This window comes from Anabas testudineus, chromosome 8 (genome assembly GCF_900324465.2).
Source record: "Anabas testudineus chromosome 8, fAnaTes1.2, whole genome shotgun sequence".
In the NCBI taxonomy this organism is placed as follows: domain Eukaryota; kingdom Metazoa; phylum Chordata; class Actinopteri; order Anabantiformes; family Anabantidae; genus Anabas; species Anabas testudineus.
Genome location: NC_046617.1, coordinates 18,996,391 through 19,017,618, shown reverse-complemented (window position 1 = coordinate 19,017,618; position 21,228 = coordinate 18,996,391). Strand labels below are relative to the sequence as shown.

The 21,228-nt window shown below is 41.9% G+C and overlaps 2 protein-coding genes across 3 annotated transcripts; one reads left to right on the top strand and one right to left on the bottom strand.

The window, feature by feature from the left end:
• The first annotated feature begins 1,136 nt into the window (after window positions 1-1,136).
• On the top strand, window positions 1,137-10,028 carry LOC113152654 (protein Tob2). Its single transcript, XM_026346035.1, has 3 exons — window positions 1,137-1,375; window positions 5,008-5,076; window positions 5,170-10,028. Exon 3 carries the CDS (start codon window positions 5,222-5,224, stop codon window positions 6,431-6,433), a length of 1,212 nt encoding a protein of 403 aa, XP_026201820.1. The 5' UTR covers window positions 1,137-1,375; window positions 5,008-5,076; window positions 5,170-5,221; the 3' UTR covers window positions 6,434-10,028.
• Window positions 10,029-11,148: 1,120 nt separating this feature from the next.
• On the bottom strand, window positions 11,149-20,696 carry tefb (TEF transcription factor, PAR bZIP family member b). Of its 2 annotated transcripts, none has more exons than XM_026346068.1 (4): window positions 20,458-20,696; window positions 15,895-16,467; window positions 14,911-15,113; window positions 11,149-14,624 (listed from the first exon to the last, which is right to left on the bottom strand). In XM_026346068.1, exons 1-4 carry the CDS (start codon window positions 20,561-20,563, stop codon window positions 14,409-14,411), a joined length of 1,098 nt encoding a protein of 365 aa, XP_026201853.1. In that variant the 5' UTR covers window positions 20,564-20,696; the 3' UTR covers window positions 11,149-14,408. The 2 variants fall into 2 exon arrangements, with proteins under 2 accessions (XP_026201853.1, XP_026201844.1); XM_026346059.1 differs by lacking the exon at window positions 20,458-20,696 and adding an exon at window positions 17,170-17,926.
• Between the last annotated feature and the right edge of the window lie 532 nt (window positions 20,697-21,228).

Genomic DNA, 21,228 nt, shown 5'->3' with positions numbered 1-21,228 from the left:
ATTTTCTCATGTATGTATTTCTGTGGTGGAAGATATTTTCTTGTATACTGATTCTTCGTTCTTGAATATGTTTCCAAATTCTCATATATAATATAATTTGTATACTTTGTTGTGCATGTTTTGTTGTCCATATTACATTACATTACATTTAGTCATTTGGCTGTGTATAACAAAAATGTGTTCATACTTCATTACATTCATTATTAATGATTCATTTTACTCTTTATAATTAATACTGTTGTTCTGTGTTATATTGGATACTGTTCAGTTTTTGCTAAAACTTCATAGAGAGCTGTTGATTCAATTGTATGGTCATTTTTGAGGGATGTAGTTTGTGCAGCTGCATGACACAGAGAGGTTGATCTGTTATTTTGGCCTTGCCTCAATCATACCAACTAAATAATAAAAAACATCTGCCAGTCTAAACAATATAATACCAACACAACCATTCCTGTGCAACAGACATTTTAGTTATAGGTTGTAACTAATAAACTGACAACTGAGTGTAGAGTCTATAAATACAGCAACACCTACAAAATACTAATTGTGTGAATGCATAATAAATCACAAAGTATTATTTAATATTTTCATAGCCACCTTTGGTGATAAAACATCATTTCCCACAAGCCCCTGGTAAAAGTCAACTCGCTCTGGCAGCTGAGTGGACACTGCAGCCCAATAATCTGTGGGTCCTCCCCCCTCTCAGCCAATAGAGTCTCTGTTGCTATCAGCACTTATATTTTTAGCAAATTGTTCAAAACCACAAATATCCCTCCGCTAAATAAACTAGGCTGTGTTGGGTAGAATTAGATTTTATATTCAAATAAAAAACCTTATTTTAGGTGTTTTATCGTCCTACGTTTAGAGGAAGACCATGAATTGTTTAGAAGGTGAGGTGACATGTTTACTTTTAGTTTTAAATCAGGCTCATATTAACAATAACAAAAAATAAACACAACAGGCATTAATACTTTCTTTACAGACGAACAGGCTGCATAAGTACTGTAATGTGGAAAAAAATAGTCATAAAGAAAATAATAAATAATAAAGCAGCAGCTGTTACAATGTGAAGAAAGTAGTTCCTGCCGTCATGGGGGTGTGGGCGAGTCACAGTGTATAAATACGCCGGGTTGTCAAACAGTAAAGTTTCTCTGGAGCCTCTGTGCAAACTGTCAGCTGAGGGCAAACTGCAAAACGCTTTCACCATCTAAGAATTGGGGTAGCTGTTAGAAAATCGACATTACTGAGGAGAACAACATCAGCTCAGCATCTCCACCGAGGAGTCGACACATCCGCCTTGAAATCAGAGACAACACAAGGGAATTAAAATAAAAACGCAGCGGTACAAGTCAAGCCAGTACAGCATTAACAGAAGGTGAGTGATTATCTGCCAGCTGATGCATGAAATGGACTCATTTTATTTTAATATTATCATAGCCTTAACAACATAGTGCTGTGTGTTGCTGTTTTTCTTTCCACAAGCGGTTTTCCATCATTGCATCCAAATGCGCGGCCAACAATGAATGACTGGTTCTGTTTCAGCCGTTAAATGAAGACGCAGCTTTTGTTTTGGACTGGATTACCTGAAGTGACCCTCTCGGCGCATTTTCAGCTGTGATGTTTATTTTTATTTGGTGTCCATGCTCCTCTTCAGTCCCCAGTGTAGTCGAATGGGCCGTTTGCCACTTAATTAATCAGCTTCATAAATACATTCACAGCAACAATTGGGCAAAGGAAGTCCTTTACCTATCAGCCAAGCCAGTGTCCTTTCTGTTCCAGTGCCTTTTGACTGACATATGGCAGGAAGCCCCAGGTAGACCCTGCTGCCTTGTTATCTGGGTTTGTCATCACAGTCGCAAACCTGACATTTGTCCAGTATCTCCCTCTTATTGCATATTTATCTTCAATGCTTGGCATTTAGATGTGCAACATATTCTCAATTCAATGGGTCTAGAAAAAAACATTTGAAGTATTTATTGGGAGAAAACGTGAGGGGAGGAGGTAAACAAGCAAACAGGAAGATTCAAGATTCAAAAAAACTTTATTAATCCCAGAGGGAAATTGCTTTGTCTTGTTACAGCTGCTGTTCTCTTCAGAAAGAAAGGAAACAAGAAAAGAACCACCCACCACAAATACAAAATAACAGAAATACAGCAAAATGCAAAGAAAATTGATACGAGGTCACAAGTAGTCAGGAGTAGAATGCAGTGCATGAAACAGATGACATAAACAAAGACACTGATATTGACAGTGGTCAAATATGGATGCAATGATGCAATAATTGTCACAAGTTCTTGATTCCATTTCAGTTACAGTCCTCCATTCCCCTTATAGAGGGGCAGGAGTTGTACAGTTTAATGGCCACTGGGAGAAAGGATCTCTTTGGAGCACTTGAGCCATTGATCAGTCTCTGGCTGAACCTTCTCCTTAGCCAGAACCCTGTTGTTGGATTGTCCAGGACTGAAGAGTTCAGACAGCACCCTCCTCTCAGCCACAATATGTAGAAAGACCTGCTTCATGCCCAGCCCTCCTGATGAATTTGTCCAGCCTGTTCATGGTGATTCCTTACAGCATAGAAGATGCTGTACCACCGACTCCTAGAACAACTGTAGCATGGTGCTGCATGACGCTGAAAGACCTGAGCCTCCTCAAAGAATACATCTTTTTGTAGAAAGTGGTTTATTGCCCAAGTAGACTCCTGGATATTTGTATTATGAAACGACGCCCACCCACTCACCCTTGGTAGAGAGAGGTGTGACAGGTGTCTTGGATCTTCTGAAGTCCACCTATAGCTCCTTTCACTGATGTTGAGCTGGACATGGTTAAATCCACACTAGTCCACAAAGTTGTCCACTGCTGTCTCGTACTCTGTGATGTCTCCACCCGAGTACATCCTACAACAGCAGAGTCATCAGATGGCAGGACTCTGAGCTATACCTGAAGTCTGATGTTTACAATCTGAACAAGGAGGGAGACAGAACTGGTCTTCGACCATTCGACTATGATATGTGAAATCATAGGCGTGACAACTTGCATATTTGTTTTGTTTTGTTTTTTTTATTTCTCTCTTAGCAATGCAGGCCATATGGTGTCGAATAAACTAGAAGAATCATAAAACATAATCCTCACTGTTCTGCCAGGCTTTTTTGAAGTGGGTGTAGGTGCAGTGGAGCAGGTGGATGATGGCATCATTCACTCCAGGTTAAAGCTGGAAATATCACAGTAATAATCAAATTCTGTTGAGGCTTTCATGTGTGGTGACCACTGCAGGGAGGCCTCTGCTTGTTGTTTTGACTCCTAATTCTAATGCTGCTAAAGAGGTTTTTGCTGTCTTTTGCAAGACAAGATCACCGTTGCTCTGCTGCTTCGTCGTTAAACCCTGACATGCAGTGGGTGCTTGCAGCACACACCGTTGCACATTTTCAGCTCTGAGACCATGTAAACAAAACACTGTAATTCCTGCTGTTCTGAGCTACAACAACAGGCCTGTAAAAATCAGCTCCTTCAATCTGCAGGTATAACAAATATGAATAGGGAGGGGATTCATGGTCATAAGAGTTTTGTTATATTTTAGCAAAGTGTGACTTTAAACCATTTATTGCTCTTAAAACAATAAATATGCACATATTAAAAATGTGTTACTCCTCTAATGTCATTGAATGACATTGGCACTTGTGTAACTTGCTGTTGCCCTTTTTATAATGAGGTATGAAATGCAGTAGATGCTGAAGGTAGCTTAGCTGTGTGTGCACTGAAGGCTTTTAATGGATTCTGGTGGATTCTCTTGTGCTCGAAGATCTCTTTCACACTCCCTTGAACTTATATTTAACTCAGGTGGTGGAGAGGAATTTGCCCCACAGATGATGCAAAATGGGGCTCTATTTTTAGCCCATTTCAACCAACCCCCATGTTATGCTTCAATGTCACCTTTTGCATGCAAAAGGAAAACGTAAATCTCATCTTGAGATGTCACTCCTACAGCTCTGCATCCAGCCTGCACAGCTTCATCTATAATATTAGAATTGTCTTTAATCAGAGCCGTCTTTCTAATCTTAGCTGCTGAATCCCCATCTGGCAGTGAAGTGAATGTGAGTGAATTGTTTGTGTGTGTGTGTGTGTGTGTGTGTGTGTGTGTGTGTGTGTGTGTGTGTGTGTGTGCGCGTGTGCATAGGGGGAGGGGGTGATTGCACGCACTGCATGGTGGGACATGATGTTCTGTGGAGTCGATTAAATGTCCTGCCATTTTATACTTCTTCTTCCTCACTGACTCCTGTTTTGTTTTCTTTTTGGATGTAATCTTTCAGTCACTTGGACTGAATGATGAATGAACTGTGTGACTGTGTTACAGCACTAAGCAGGAGGTACTCTATGGAATCGGATTCGGATTATAAAGGATTTATGAAGCCCTCATCACAGCATCTGTTACATCAGTACATCTTGCAGTTCATAGAACCAACTGGAATAAGACGTTTAACATTTATAATTGTTGCATGTCCCTGAATAAGAGTAACACTGTCAAATTAAGTGTTAACTTTTTGCAAAACACATACAGCAAAAATGTCTCTTAATGTCTTAAAGTAATTTAGTCTTTTTATTAGGAAAGTGCTGGCATTTGAGTCAGTTTCCTTGCACATCACTACAGAAATGTCTCAGTGCATAGCATTTTAAGCTGTGACACTTCCACTTGTCTCATACCTGCCAACGTGTACATTTCCTGCTTTTGTTATGACCTTGATCTGTACAGAAACTCAAGTGTGCCATTAAAATAATGGTATGAATCTGTTAAGGGTTCACTTTGCTTCTTACAGACAATATAAGAGCAAATCATTTTTAGTCAACATTTATACTTAACAATCCTTGGTTTACGGGATTATGTTTACTGAGAATTTAATTCCAAATTCTAGGACCCCATCTACAAATTCTAAATCAAGCAATTTTTGTTCAATGATAAAAATCTGCCTGTTTTACCAGGTAAAGTGACCATGTTCTTCTGTTTTCTTCTTACAGTTGGGACCTAAAATCATTGCTACATATTCTTGAGGAAGGAAAAACGACCTGTAACCTGCTGCCTTCAAGGTGCCTTTACCATGGTGACACTAAAAGAATCTTGCATTTTACAATAAGCCAGAAGAAAAACTCCTTTTTACAGTTGCATTGCCTCACTTTCAGTACAATCATCCTCAACACTTTGCTCCCACGACGGCGCTAACCTGGTGCTGCCATGCATCTAGAAGTGAAGGTCGCCCTCAATTTCATTGTGTCCTACCTGTACAACAAGCTGCCTCGGCGTCGAGCTGACCTGTTTGGTGAGGAGCTGGAGAGAATACTGGTGTCTCGTTTTGAGGGTCACTGGTATCCTGAGGCCCCTCTCAGAGGTTCTGCCTTCCGCTGCATTCACTTGGGAGCACCGAGGGACCCAGTGGTGGAGCTGGCTGCCAAGAGGAGTGGACTGGACACAGAAGAAGTGCATGCAAATGTTCCTGCAGAGCTCAGTGTGTGGATCGACCCTTATGAGGTGTCCTACCAGATTGGAGAGAAGGGGGCAGTGAAGGTGCTCTACCTGGAGGATCCTACAGGCCTTGGCTGTGACGGCGAGAGGGCTGACGGTGTGATCAGAGACGGGAAAGGAGATGCTGAGGCAGAGGAGGCTAAGAGTCTGGGCTTCAACCCAGACGCTCAGGTGTTTGTGCCAATTGGAAGCCAGGTGTCCCCTGCCCTCATGCCGTCGCTCTCTAACTCTCCCACACCTCTTGCTGCCCAGTCATGCCCTGGGCTCTTCAGCTACCCCAGCTCTAGCACACCCACTGACCCAGCTGCCCACTCCTCCAACACCTCTACCCCTTCCCCTCCCAGTGGCGGGCTGCCCTACCTCGCTGCACAGCAGCCCCCTGCTCTTCCCACTGCCCGCCCTCAGCCCATCACCTTCACTACCGCCAGCTTTGCTGCCACTAAATTTGGCTCCACTAAGATGAAGAAGTGTAGCGGGGCAGGATCAGCAACCAACTCTGGAGTTGGAGTTGTCCCACCCACCCAGAGGATGCTCTCCCGCTCTCCTACCACCATCTCTGCACCAGAGCTGCTCAAGCACAAGCCCCTGTCTCTCTCCTTGCACTCCCTCGGGGGTCCCATTGCCAGCCAGCTCTCTCCCAACGCCAAAGAGTTTGTTTATCCAGGATCCCCAGGCCCCCTTTACTTTGATGCTGACCCCCAGCCCATGCAGCCTCATGCCAGCCCGTTCCAGCCTCCCCACACTGTCAACACCCATCCATCCTTTGACCCTTTCTCCAGCCCTCCTCCTGCTCAGAGTGTGGGCATTATTGGCAGCAATGGAGGAATCTCATACATGGAGAAGCCACCATTTGTTGAGGATTTAGGAAGCTACAACCTGCAATACCCTAGCCAGTCCTTCCAGCCTGTTGTGCTGGCCAACTAAGCCTTCGTTTGTGAATAAGAGCTGGCGTAGAAGGAGTTGGGTGTGGGCAGTAATGCTCCACATATTTTCAGTTTTTCTAAGAAATTGTTCTAATACTAATAAAATTTAAGAATTAGTTTTACTACAAAGATTTAAAAAAAAAAAAAAGTCCACTGATTATTTCTTGTTATTTGTACCTCCAGAAACCCCCTAAACCCCACCCTGCCCCGTTGTCCATTGCTGTTTCTGTTTTGGCTTTGATGACAGGAGTGGGTGGGGGTGAGTTCCTTTCTACCTTGAGTCGTTGCCAATCTCCTATGTTTATTATTTTGTATTGAATGTTAATGTGAGAGACCTTTTTTCTTGACTTGTAGTCTAATGGACCCGGCTCTAGTATAGCTCCATTTTGCACTGCACTGTCATGCTGTGAAAAAGGAGCCAAGTCCTGCAGGGAACGACGGCTATGGAAAGCTCAGCACTTTGCTCTGCAATCTGCTCTGCCCTACTTGCCACAAATACAGAGAGGGGGGCTCTGCTGTCTGTATGTATGTGTGTGTTTGTGTGTGTGTGTGTGTGTGTGTGTATGTAGTCCTGTTTTGTTGTGGCTCAGCGTGATCGAGAGACTCATTGTTTGTATGGTGGGCCCGTTATCCTTGAAACTCACTCATGCACAGGCAGAATTCTCAACTCTGTTGTCAGCAGGTGTGCATCGAAAGCAGTTTATCATCAGCTGGAATGTGTACACGACAAAGGTTTAAATGAAGTGAGAGCAGTGGAGGGAGCAGAATAAGAGGGTTGGTGTGTTAGGGGAGTGATGTAGTAGGATGTATTGTACCTATGGGGGTGAACTGCATCTGGGAAGGTCAGGGAAACCTTGGTGAACATGAAAGGCAAATTAATCTTTGCTTTTTAGGACCATGAACCAGTACCTCAGTTATTCACACAGGCATGTCAGCTATGGTTTCATGCACTCAAAAATACAGACATGCATACACACACACACACACACATACACATGGATGCACATGCAGATATATGTGCACAAACACTTTTCTATTTAGCAGTGTGTGAAGGTGAACAGGCGGAGAAGGAGGTGAGGGGGAGGGGATGAAGCAGCTAAGCAGTAGGGATTGTGATAAATGGTTTAGCATGACTTTCAGTATGAAGGAGAGGTTTTTCTCTGTATGGAGAGGAGGGACAGAAGAAAATTCGAGAGCGAAGCAGCTAGAGGGTTCTGTTGCCTCGGTGGCTTCCAGGGTTTATTGGCTTAGAGAGCGACACTTTAAAACCCAGAGCACGTTTCTGGTGAGCTTAAATGGTTTTGAAGCCAAAGGCTTGCAGTATTCACTCCCTCCTCTTGAAATTCTTCAGTGATCTCTGCTTCTCTGGCTGCTACAAAAGAAAAGCCAGATACATACAGTGCAGATTGCTCTATCTCTTTTTCCCTGTTGCAGTGACAGAGATACAAAGATGAATGTTCTTCATTGATGTGTAGCTGCTGTTGCTTTATTGAAAAGCTTATCAGATCACTGGAAATCTGCTGTTTCTAACATGTTTACCAGCCGGGTCCATGTGATTGTTGTTGTTAGTCACTACAGGGAATGATAACTCCACACATATCCATTTGAGCTGTCCAGCACTTACCGGGCTCCTGATGTTGTGTGTCATCCACAGACATGAGCGCTAAACCATTCCTTTGCCCTTTAGTTAGGTTCTGCACATTTTATGCAGCTTTCTTGCAACACTCGAGATTTAAACAGGAGCAAAAAGTCTATTATGATGCATCACACTGTTGTGGAGATGCTGTTGGGCTTGTCCATTTGTCTGAATGTTTTCTAGAACCCGTAAATGTTTTCATATACGATGATCCAAGGACCCATGACTTGTGCTCACGCTGGTATTGCAACGTGACAGCTTGCATGCAAATTTTATTTAATAGTTTTTTGTTTTCTTCTAAAGGGTACGGGTGGGGAGGTACACATCTCTGTAAATGTTATGATTGTTAGGGGAAAGATGCATTTCTAATTTTGTTATGTAATTTATTTCCAATATTTCTATATTTTTTGTTTTTTGCAAAGTATCACTTACATTTGTAGGAGTAAGACAGTCCAGGAATATGTATATAAAATGTTCTTATGTTCAGATTCTTTGTTTAGTTTCTTACATGCTGAGGTTATTTTTTCAGAAAATAACATGAATATATGCAAACTGAGTCAAAAATAAAGATGTACAGAATAAAGTATTGAATGTGTATTGTACCTTGTACAGCATTTGTCTAATAAGACGGGTAAATGTATTCATTCTTCAAGTTGGGTTTGGAGTTGAGATGTGAATGTTTACAGTGGGTTTGTGTAGGAAAAGATGGCTGATATCCCTCTGTGCTCCCAGGGCAGTCTAGTCTAACAACACTCCCATAGGCAGTACATTTAAACCAAAAATCTCCACATTTCACTTTCATTTTTGTGTTTTTATGTAAATTTATTGCATTGTAATTTTTTTTTTTTCCTGATAAATTTCCCACTTTTATTATTACTGCACATCATTACTTAAACACCCAGATATATTCAGATATTTACTTTAGTAACATTTTTCATGTTATATTCCCATCTAATTTTACTTTATATGAGCTTTTTTTTTTTTTTTTTTTTTTTTTTTTCCCTGGGTCATCTTCTCCCCATCAGCCTGATACTATAGCCATATCCCAGACTGTCTTTGAATACACAGATGCTCACCCTTCTCCAGTGCAATGTAATGCCATAATTGAAATTACCCTGAAGGATTAAAGGGGTTTCTACCTCTCTGCACCCTGGAAAAATGCTCCAATATACTGTATCTCTTCATTAGGAAGGCAGTGTTACAGCAGGTTTGGAAAGATGAAGGAAATGAATGTGCTGTGAATATTATTCTGATCGGTTTGTTAACCCTGGTTGAGATGGCCTGCACAAAATAAACTGAAACTGCTCGTTTTATTGTGCTTTAGTCACATGCATGTTCAAAAAATATTTATTTTTCCCCCCACATTTGTTGGATTATTCAGTGCAAACGAGGTGTGTTACAGTAAATTTCCCACTGCATACAGATTGGGCTCTTAAAATGAGACATCTGAGGATGTGAATGAGTTTTGTGTTTTACACTTTGGAAGAAATTAGACACCATTTTAAACACAAATCATCTCAAAATACAGACTATTCTACAATCAGGGTTAAATGTTAATGAGTAGGAAAAACTCAAAAGAATTTTGTATTCTGATGTCCTTTGCTTATATCGATGTGTATTTTATTTTGCACTTTGGAATATTTCATTGTCATAAAAGAAGTTTATTTTCTATGTAAAATTTAACATTTAAAAGTAAAATGGATATAATTAAAAGTTCAGATGATGTATAAATATAGTGCTTTCTTTCCTGCCTGTATTTTATTATTTTTCCTATTTTGTATCTGATCTGTACACCCTGTAGATGTATAATGAATCTTTCACTACTGAGATGCAATGACCTGTTTTCTGTGCTGCCCCTTGGGAATGGGGAGTTACTACTGCAGTTTCTTATTGTATCAGATTCTTTTTTAAGTTTGTAATAAAACCAGATTGGCAAAAATAAGCATGGAAAATAAGCTAATTGTGTCGTCCTCATTGTGTCTGGGCATGCAAAGCTGTGAAACAGTTCATGACTAAATGGGAGAAAAATGCTGCATGACACAAGCTTGGTCCAAGATAAATCCAGATCTGTTCCACCTGCTGTGTCATCAGTTAATGTTGAGCATATTGGCGATCAAAGGTTATGAAAAGTGGATCCCTGTGTTCCCGTGAAAACCTTGAAATGCCAGAGCACTGTGTCCTCTTGTTGCAGTAAACAAATTCAAGTGATGTTTGATCAATAATTCAAAGCAAAGATGAAATTCTCGAATGATGAGGAGCCAGATTGCTCACCACCCACCTCAGCTGGACCCATCCCAGTAGATATTACTTTATATTTCATCATGCAGCGCTCTGTCTGTCCTGCGTTAGTCAGCGGCAAGGTTGGCTCACTCATGTCAGACAAACACATGAGCGAGTGCTTTCTATAGTAACATGTAGTGGTATAACATGCATGGCTGAGCTCCTCCTTGGCTCTCCTCCACATCTTCATCGCCCACTCACTGCATCCCTTCTCCCTCCCTCACCTCACGTTTAACTGCATCCCGTTTCTCCATCGTTCACTGTCCACGCCGTCCTGTTTGTCTCTTATCCCCCTCATTTTTTTCCTTCCCATTCTACTTCACCTTCTGCTCGTTCCTCTCCTCTTTCTTTATCCTCCCTCCCAGTTCCTAAAGCCCCTCCTCTGCTTCTTCACTTTCCTTTCTCCATCCTTCACAGACACAGACACACAAACACACCCATCCCACTGGTCTTTGATGCTGCTGCGGCTGCTGCTGTTGCGCAACGCTGCTCCCCTGTGTGTCGATGTGATCATTACGCAACATCTCCTACTCCTCTAGAATACTGATGAGCAGCAGGACCAAAGCAACAAAGGGACAGTGAAAAACAACAAGGCGTATGAAAGAAAGAAGAAAAAAATGACATTCTGAGTGCACTCATACGCACATGTGCAACAAGGAAGAGGAAAGCGACGTCTCCGTTTGTAAACCGAACTGTGCTTCTTTTGTTATCAATTGTTTCTTTGTCTCTCAGCTTAAGCGTGCCTCCCATTACAGCTGCTGCAGCTGCTCAATGAGGCAAGGTCAAATCCAGAGTCCACATGTCATTAAATTCCAATTTATTTTATATGCATGATACAAGAAACAGTTAGGACACTGTGCTGCATTTGCATGTATCCTGCACAAGGTTAGGACAATACAAAAACATGTTTATATAAAAAGAGAAAACAAAGCAAAATACCACAAAATGAAAACTTGTTTTTAATAGACATTTAATAATTTTTCAAGCTATTTTTAATTAGAAATAACGACATAGTGTCGTTAATGTAGAACACCCCCAAACCAGCAACATTTTCAGACCAGAACATAAAAACAGCAGATGTGCTTATTGGAGCCACCTACAGTCAAAGAGTCAAATAAAAAAGCACTTCTCTCTGGTGCCACCTGAAGGCACAGCTACAGTTGTTGTTTTCATTATACTGGACACCGCCTGATGCCTAATATTACTGATGATGAACCGGCTGAAAAAGTCAAGAAGTAGTCACGTGAAGGATACTTTTATGGAGAAACAATCATGTTGACATTAAGCTAGCATGCTAAGTGTTACCTCCACAACCAAAGATTAAACACCTGCTACAAAGTTTTTAAAAAATGCAGTTATGTCTTAAGTCTGATGTTGCAGGTGCATCTGTAGAACCTGCTAAATGCTAATTAGCATCAATTTCAGGCTAGTTTCATGAGGTGCTTTGCATCAGAAAAAAACAGCATTTGCTACATACTGTTTGCTAAGCTGTACTATAACAATCTTAATTTATTGTCTTTTAGAGGGTTCTTTTAGGCCAGTACCTTTAGTCAGTCTTATGCAGATCATTTTAATAAAAAAAACCAAAACTCAACATTTGCATTCATCAACTACAGCACAATGCAGTCAATGTCAAGTTTGAATGTCAACGCAAAATAAACACATGATTAAGAACTACACCATCAGGAAACTGAAGCAAAGACAGAAACTATATATTAAACACAAAATTACCAGCTGATCCAGTGTATCTAGATTTAGATCCATCTTTCTTAAATAGAAAACAATCCACAGAGATCAAAATATGCTGATTTCAGCTGATCTTTACCCCAAGGTCAAGGACTGACTGTACAGGGATAGATGGAGTCATTATGCAAGTCAAACACACGACAGAACATCACAGCAAAGATGTTCTGTTTTTCTTTTGACAGAACTGTACGACAGACCATCAACCCACCTATCCAAAAAACAGTTTTCAGTGATGGTTTACAGACATAAGTACACTTGGTGTAAAATATTAAAGAAAAAACAGACAACTTCACTGGATGTCATGCATTAGGATCCTAGACTACACAGGATCTAGACTGGAAGCACAAATGACTTTGGGGCATTTCTACCTAGTACATCATCATAGCAATTTTACATACATCACTGAAATTAAACAAGCATTACATAACAGAGTATTATTGCCACATTTATTTTCAATTATGAGCACAAGCTGGCTGATCACAAAGTCTGCATCAGCCAAAGATGCTTCAGATATACCGTCCCTTAACAGTCTGCAAAGTGTTTACTAATTTAGTCCCAGACTCAGCCACTTTGGCAAAAACAGCTCCGCATATCGACTGAGATTTTGCCAAACAGAACTAAGCTGATTTTTATGTGCTTAAACCAACACCGCTCTGTAGCCCTGCTAAATCTTTTAAGCATTCAAAATAGGAAGTGTTGGATGAGGTAAACAAGAGTTTGCCCTGTCATTTATGTGGTGTATATAGAGAAAAAAAGCCATATAACTATATAAATCTGTTTTTAAAACATCCAAAAGCACAGTTTACCCATTGAATTCCCTGCTTAGTCACTGGTTTCTTTAGAAGTATTATTCCTTAAAGGAAATAGAATTATCTGACATATTGTTGTACATCACAATCAACAGATGCATTATTACCATCAGAATAAATACAGCACTCATTGAATATTTGGCAAATATAAGGAATAGTATTGGATTAATAAAGACACTGTCCCTATCTTAGGACAGAAAGACTGTGAGACAATCTTTTATTTACAAAGTTTAGACGCAGTCACCTTTGGGCCTGACTAAATTATATATATATAAAAAAAAAAAAAAAAAAAAAAGATCAATCCAGCTATCACTGCACCGTTAGAAGGCAGGCAGCGGCTCTAGCACCCTCTACTTGCAGTGTGCAGTAAAATAAACATCCCTACATGTGAACATACCCCGCCACTGGTGGGGGCCCTTCAGATCATCAGACATTTGCCTTTGATTGTAACCAACAGAAAAACTAAAACTCTTCCTTCATTTGTAAAATCCTCTTTTTAAATCTACCCTAACTCTTTCTTCTGTAATAAAATCTCTTGTGAGGCTCTGGGAGCCGATCTGAGGTTAGTAGAAAAGGAAACTAGTAGCTTTAAATCCTGGGTCATGCATTTTGTTTTTCCTCCTTTGCTACTGTGTCTCTCACTGTGGTAAGTACGGTAGACCTACCACCACAATAATATATTTTTTTAGGAAAAAGTGCAAAAATGGATTACACACTGATACACACATATCTACTGTATATGGTGATACTTTTTTTTTTTTTTAAATCAGCGCTTTTCTGTGCACACAAGCGTGCATGTGGGTTACAAGAAGGAAGAACTGTGACCGAATCACCGCTAACAGACTCGCCTTCTTTTCTCCTCTGCTCACGTGAGGACTTTGCCTCTTCCCTTCAGGCTGTGAATTTGTCTCCTGTTCCTCTATTCACCTGTCCCTCTCCTGCTCTGCCCTGTGTTAATCGACAGCCTTCTTCTGAGCCTCAGTCGGAGCAGTTTTAAGGAAGTACAAACAAAAACAGATTTGCTACACAAGGAAAAAGTGAGGGGCTGCAAGTGTGCACCATTTTAAATACACAACTTCTGACATTACTCATGCTTTGGTCCACTAAGAACAAGTGCTGTGCAGTGATAAAAACTGATTTGTGTAGAATTTAAAAGCCTGTGATTCTCGTCTACCAGCCTGCTCTTTCCTCACCGCATGACTTTGAGACAGACCGTATTTTCCATGTGACGACGGGAGTGTCCACAATCATCCTGTCTGAGTGTAGGAGCCAAGCACTCTCCACAGACCTTCCTGTGACCACAGCTCCCATCCTGCCTCGCTGCCTGCCAGTGTGCGTCCAAACCTCCAGCATCACATTAGAAAACTGTAGCTAGACACAGTGACTGGAGGTCAGCAAAGACAACAGTGCAAATTTAGATTCCCTTGGTGTTTGTGTCTGTGTTGAATTCTGCGGGGAAGGGAGTTCTGCTTTTGTCTCACTGATACTTCTCTGTTCGGAGCTCTTTACAGAGGGCCGTACTTCGCCTCATATCGGGCCAGGATGTTCTTGCAGCGACCACAGTCCTTCCTCAGCTCAGCCACTTGCTGCCTTAGTGCAACATTTTCCCGCTCCAGAAAGGAGGCTCGTACTGTGATCTGGTTCTCCTTCAGCCGCCGTGCATCACGAGAACGCTTTGCTGCCATGTTGTTCTTCTTTCTCCTGGACCAGTATTTGTCATCCTGAGAAAAAAAAAACTGAACTGAATTTACTAGGACACTGAGCCATTTTTAATTTTCTGAGTACAAGTCAGAGTTCCCAGTAAAAGATTTGTAAACATCTGTTCTCTTTAAATTCTACTGGTCAGCTGAACAGATTTGTCCAAATTATAACAATGCTGTGTTTTGTTCATGCTGGTGTGGAGCTCTGGCAGCTCACTAAGCTGTGTATTTGTTGTTTTTGTCTTTAAATAAAACTAATAAATTACACAGCAGGTATCTCACTTTACACAGTCTAAAATCAGCCTACCTTCTGCTCATCAGGAACAAATACTTTCTTGGCCTTCTTGATCATAGGCTGTGGTTTGAGCTCCTCCTCAGAGAACTTGTGTTTGCTCGGGTTGAACAGCTCTCCCCCTGGAACACTGGACAGAACCAGGTCTGTGGGATCCGGCTGGAAATTGATGTCCACCTCAATGGCATCTGGGTCGATGGGGGAAGGTGTGTTACGTTCTGCAATGATATGATCTATAGTTATGGGCAGAAAAGGGAAGAGAGGCTACACTAAAGAAACAAAATGAACATACAGTGCATTATTTAGTTCAGTTTGGTGGATATAAAAAAATTAACTGCCTATCTCTGCACTGCTGCCAGACTCCTGTGAGTCTGACTTCACAGGAGGCTTCAACTTCACAATAAGACAGGTTTAGGACCATATTTCTACTAAAAAATAGAAATTACATACTGTAGTTATAAGTGACTTGTCAAGTATACTGTACAATAAATACCAATTCTAGGGATAAGCTCCAGCCCTCGTCTACACATATGCAAACATTTTCAGAGATTTTGATCAGTTGTGCATTTGATATTTGTATTAACATGTTGCATTAAATTGTTGTTTTGCTTGTGGGTGTTTGGTCAGGTGGATTTTAATATCAAAATCCTGCTAATATACACTTTTAGTTTCAAGTTTTTTTTGTAGAAAACACATTGTAGGTTGCTGTGACATCTAGTGGACCATCATGCTCGACAACAGTATGGGTTCAAAGGTCAGTGTGACATCAACATATACTACAGCAAATGCCTCAGCGTCCAGTATGCAGTTTAAACATACAGAATTTAATTATCTGGACCACGATACACTGATTTGCTAACTGCAATGTGGCTGTTTACAACAAACAGGCTAATCAATTCAGTTCACGTTACCTGAAATTATAAACAAAGAGGAAATGTCCATCTGCAACAATCATATCAGCTGCCCAAACATTCCCCTCTATAAATGTGAATTGCTCACCTGTTTTCTCCTCCTTCACTTCCACCTGTGCTGCTGCCTTTTCAGACAAAGATTCTTCCTCCTCCTCCTCTTCTTCCTCCTCTTCTTCTTCTTCTTCATCTTCCTCTCCTAGCTTGGCTGGTTGTAAAGTGGTGACCGTCACCGTTTCCTCTGGATCTGAGGTGACAGTGGAGGTGGCGGAGGCAGACGGGGAAGATGCTGCAGTGTCGGCAGCAGGAGGAGGAGGAGGAGGAGTAATAGTTGTAGTAGCAGTAGTAGTTGTAGCATTAACCTTGGGGATGGCTTTGCCTTTGTACTCCCCGGAGCTCAGAGTCTTCTGCAGCTCTTCCTCCTCCAGGCTCACAGGAATCCCATTTTCCAGCAGGAACTCATCCAGGTCCATGTACTCCAAGTGGAAGGTCTCCCCATCATAGGGAATGGTCTTGTCCCAAATTGCTGGAGTCAAGGAGGCTGATACCCCTCCAGCAGCAGCAGCACCACCTCCTCTTGAACCTGCACCGGCACTGGCGGCTCCAGCCGCACCGCCACCTCCCTCCATATCCTCAGAGGAGCACAACTTCTCTTTCTCCATTTCTGCATTAGAGACAGGAGGGAACATGAGTTAAATAAATAAGTGTTTGCTGTGAGTGAAAGGTCTCCCTGTGCACACGACTTCAGAAGCAGCACAGGGTTCGCCATATGAAAAAGCAGGACGAGGAGGGTGTTTGGTGTGACATCTGACAGAAAAACAGGGGAATAAACAAAGGTGGGCTATGACCAGAAATAGTCTGAGTGAGTCTGAAAGTGAGAAAGTAGATGACAAGATAAAATAAAAGACAGGAAGCGCTTTAGAGGAAGTCAGATGTAGACGAGGACATGCACAGAAAACGAGAGAGAGTCTTTCTTGATCCACACCTCCACTCCAAAACATCCCCACACAAACCAGGGAGCACAAACCACTACATCAATAGGTTTAATAAGAAGCTGAGCAGTGTCTCTGTCTTTAGGTGTCTTTACAGCCTGGTTCTGCTGCTCACAGAGCTGCAGACAGGACTTGGAACTTTTTGTTCTTTTTTGTTTCCTCTGCAGCCTCGGATCAAACTGGCTCCGTGCAACATATGGCATGCCCCCCCCACCCGGTCTCTCCACGATATTATCCAAATATAATTAACAGCCGTTGGCAAACACATACATTATTATGCACGCTTAATTGGGTATAAAGCTGCAAAACCGCCAACAAGCGAATTCAGGAGGCAGAAACAGGACAGAGCTCTTGTTTTTGCATTTAAATCTTACCATCCTCGCCTTCCTCCAGGATGTTCGGAGGGGGGATGTCCATAATCTTCTTTATAACAAAAGGGAATGACTTCTGCGGGGCTCTGATGACGGTCTCGCTGGCTTGAAGCACCATGGCCACCGCGGCTTCACCGGGCATTGTTCCCTCACAAGCTCCACACAGACCGGGGCGATGTGTCCTGACGGGGCCGAGCGTCGTCTGCTTCACCGGGGAAACAGTAGAAGCAAACGTAGCGCGGCTCTTCAGGTGTTTCTCTCCAAACTAAGGATGCTGCTCTCAGGTCCTTTTGTCAATTTTAACACGTTTGCACGGAAAAGCTGCACAACACAAGCCACTTGTTCTCCGTGGACTTCGAGCGCGCTGATTGGATATTCATGAGCCACATGTCCCGCCCACTCAGACAATAGTAGAATGTGATTGGTTGGCAGCGCTGTCCGTGTTCTTCATATGAGTGTTCCACACGGAACTCGTCGGTGTAGTTCAGCTCCTGGACCGGGAACTGTCGACAGGAGAACCGTTCTTCAAACTGCACGGTCCGTGTGTGACAACACGAACTATCTTTCAGTGTAAACGTGCTAAAGATCACACATGCGCACGCTCTGATCGTGAACAACTCTCCAAACACACGTCGCCTCCGCACACTCGTGGCTAAACACGTGCACCCCCCCCGCCTCCACCCTCCTCACGTGAAGGTACATCTGTCGAGGGGCGGGGCTTCCAGTACGCTGCACGTGCAAGCCAAGGCGAGCTGCAGCGGGCACGCGCACACCGGGAGCGTACACGTTCTCCTCAGCTCACGGTGTTTACAACAACAACAACAACAACAACACGTTAAGAGTCACAGTAATAAACCCTACAGACGCCGTCATCTGTCGTCTCACACTCTTCATTTGAACTAAATTCGTTTCCATGCACGTCTGTCTCACGTTTCTGTGCACGCGCTGCTGTAGTGCACGCGACAGTGAGCGCACGAGGGTCGCACGCCCTCCTCAGCAGGATGTTTGGGTTCAGGAACACGATGTTCAAACTGCACAACAGCCCACCTTCACCACTAATCTGAGTTTTTAACAAGTCCACCACAGAAACCACACGGTTAATAAGGAGCGGAGCAGATGGAGGACTGAACAATCTAATGCACTCTCCTCTTTTCCAATGGATGGTGCAATAACAATGAATGTTTTTGTGACATGCAACCTCAATTTGGATTTCACCAACTGGATTCTGAGTCTAATTTCCCTCAGAACCACATATACATAACATTTTGACTCGGACCAAACTCTGTATTTAAAAAGCACAACACTGTATCCCTAACAACTGGTCTAAATACTATTGCAATAAAACATATTGTGGTATATTGTAAACGTTTCTTAAGTTTACCTCACATACCTGTATGTCCTGCAAAGCTGTTATTTATATGTTTTTTGTTCACAGTGAGAAACATGAAAACATCTTCTGGACATTTTTCTCAGTCAAATCTCCTCAGTGCCCTCTACTGTCTACTCACAATGATAGAAGCTGTTCTCATGAAGGAGTTCAGACAGGAGGCGGCCTTGAGCCCAACTTTTGTTTCAGTATAAATAAAAACAAGCAGGTTTCATACACAGTCTGCCTTAAGATTCAACACCTCCAAGCAGCATTATTTCAGTGTCCTGTACACAGCAGGAGGCGCTTGGCTGTTTTATAAACATTTAACAGTGAGTGTGCAGCATGGGGAAGAAATGCAATATGCTTAACAAACACTTCTAGGAAAAAAGAATGACTCAAAGCTTAACTCTTCTTTTATTATCCATTATCAGACACATGAGGACTGTGTGATGACATTCAGCATGGTGCAAATGAATCATTATTTTGTTCATAATGATTAATAAATAATACTAATGCGGACCAGAACACAAGCTGGGACAGAAAATCAGGATGTATGCAACATCATTGACCACTAAAGCAAAGGTCAGGCAGGTGACGGGCAAGGTGACCCATCAGCGTCACTTTATATTATTAGCATGCACACCAAATATAGCAAAGGTGTCAGTCCAGAGAGGTATGCTGACTGTTTTCAGCTTCTTGTCACACTTCTCACGTCTAATAATCTGAACTTTTACAAACTTCATTAATTCATTCAAGCTGCAGAAATTTACATTTTTCACATCTAATAAAGTTATTCCAGAAGGATAATAACTACGCTGCCACATCTCACATTCTGAATCTATCTTACGGCTTTGCATATCAGTGTCTCAAGGCTGCAAGGCCAAACTGTCCTTCCACCTGTTCCCTCCAACATTAATCATCCACTCTGGCCTCCAAGAGTTTATACAGTCATGTCCAAATTATTGATTTGCGTACCCATAAAATATAAAACTTAGGAGGAGATCACCAAAGCGTCAAGACATTCATGTAATCCAATAAAAACAGCATGAGTACAGAGAGACAGACACAAAGACAAATACATTTTTATAAAGTAAGAAAGGAATGTGCTTCCTTGTACCCTCACAAGGACACATCTGTTGCATATCATCCCTCCTCATGCTTTCATTCTGTCTGTATGGTCAACTCTCCAACAAAGACTAAAATGTCTAAAAAAACTAAAAAAGTAACCAAAAAAAGTGCAGATAAACATGATGGTGCACACGGAAACTAATGTGATGAAATCATGAGGGAGGACTGTTTAAGTGTTGTTGCATCAGCTGCAAGTTGCAGTGGAACAGCTCAGTCTGCTGACACACTGCAGCTCACCGCCTTTACCTCTGTGATCTGCGCACCTTTAGTCGAGGAGTTTTGTGAGAGAAAGTACATTCAGCTGCAGTTTATTAGGTGTAAATGTCTGTGCCATGCATTTTATAATATTCACAGACAGTGAGCTAAATAACAGAACACCTCTCAGCTAGGTGTACCTAATGAACTCACAACTGAGTGTACTTTCAGTATCAAAAGTAAAAGTACTCAGCTAAATGGCCACCACTAGGGTCTTTCTGTAATTGGATTATTATTACTAATGGTGGTCAGAGTGAAACTGTACATAGTTTAATATGTAATATACTAAATATAAAATATAATAGTAATATATTTAATATATTATTTTTGTGAGTAAAATCTAGACCAGCACATAAGAAATGTGCAGTAGAAAGTACAGCATATCCTAAACATACTATAATAGAGTATTAGTAAAGTAGCACAACATGGTGATATTATAAGTAAATACAGTATTCACAGTATCTAATACAAATGTAAATCTTTAACAAGTGTAATAGCGTTTTTCTGCTTGGTTTAAATAAAATAAAAAATATTCTTACCGGTGTCATCAAAGGCAGGAAAAGAGAAAGAATAGTCAGCCAAAGACTTGAGAAGATCTGGAACATCGCTCCTCTCTCCAAAGAAGATTTGGTTAGTTGTTGACATGATGAACTGCTCCTGAATGTGTAAAAGACGAGTGAAACTGAGTGAAACTGAGTGAAACTGAGTGAAACTGAGTGCTGCGTCTGCTCTCAGCTCAGACTTGAGTCACTTTCAACCAACTTTGCAGCAGGTCGCATCACGGGGACTCCCGCATGTCCCAACTACTTATATTACACAGCCACGCCCCCCGGGCCACGACGATTGGTTGTCAGTTGAGCCGAGGCCCGTCAGTCACACGGTGAAACCAATGAGGAAGCAAGAAGGCGGGCTCTGGTGAATAACAACCACAACACCAGCCCAGTGCTCCCGCGCACATTTCACTCCATGCACGGAGGCACGTGCGAGCCAGAGCAGGCTCGAGGCCAGGTGAAGCCCGCGTTCCGCGCCCTCTCGTTACCTGGAGGACGTACGCACGTACTAACACATACTGCAGTGTGAGAGTCTGTGTTGTGGTGAAAACCTATCTAAGTTCTTAGAAATAAGTTCTCTTATTAACATGGAGTTATACTCTGCTGGCTGTTTATTAAGTACACACTGTTAAAAACCGGAAGGAGTTTTTTAAAAGTTTGAGATTACACCAATAAACTGTCTTATTTTCATTAAATAAGATAAGATAATACAGAAAATCAACATTAAACCTTTTTAGACATTTCCTATCTGCAAAATAT

Excerpts from the sequence above, each read along its gene's own strand:
- LOC113152654 (XM_026346035.1), top strand. The coding sequence starts at position 5,222 with ATGCATCTAGAAGTGAAGGTCGCCCTCAATTTCATTGTGTCCTACCTG.
- tefb (XM_026346059.1), bottom strand. The coding sequence starts at position 17,308 with ATGCCCGGTGAAGCCGCGGTGGCCATGGTGCTTCAAGCCAGCGAGACC. Across the intron at positions 15,114-15,894 it reads AGTGAAGGAGGAGAAAACAG|AACGTAACACACCTTCCCCC; the intron begins GTGAGCAATTCA and ends ATATCATTGCAG. Across the intron at positions 14,625-14,910 it reads TTGTTCCTGATGAGCAGAAG|GATGACAAATACTGGTCCAG; the intron begins GTAGGCTGATTT and ends TTTTTTTCTCAG.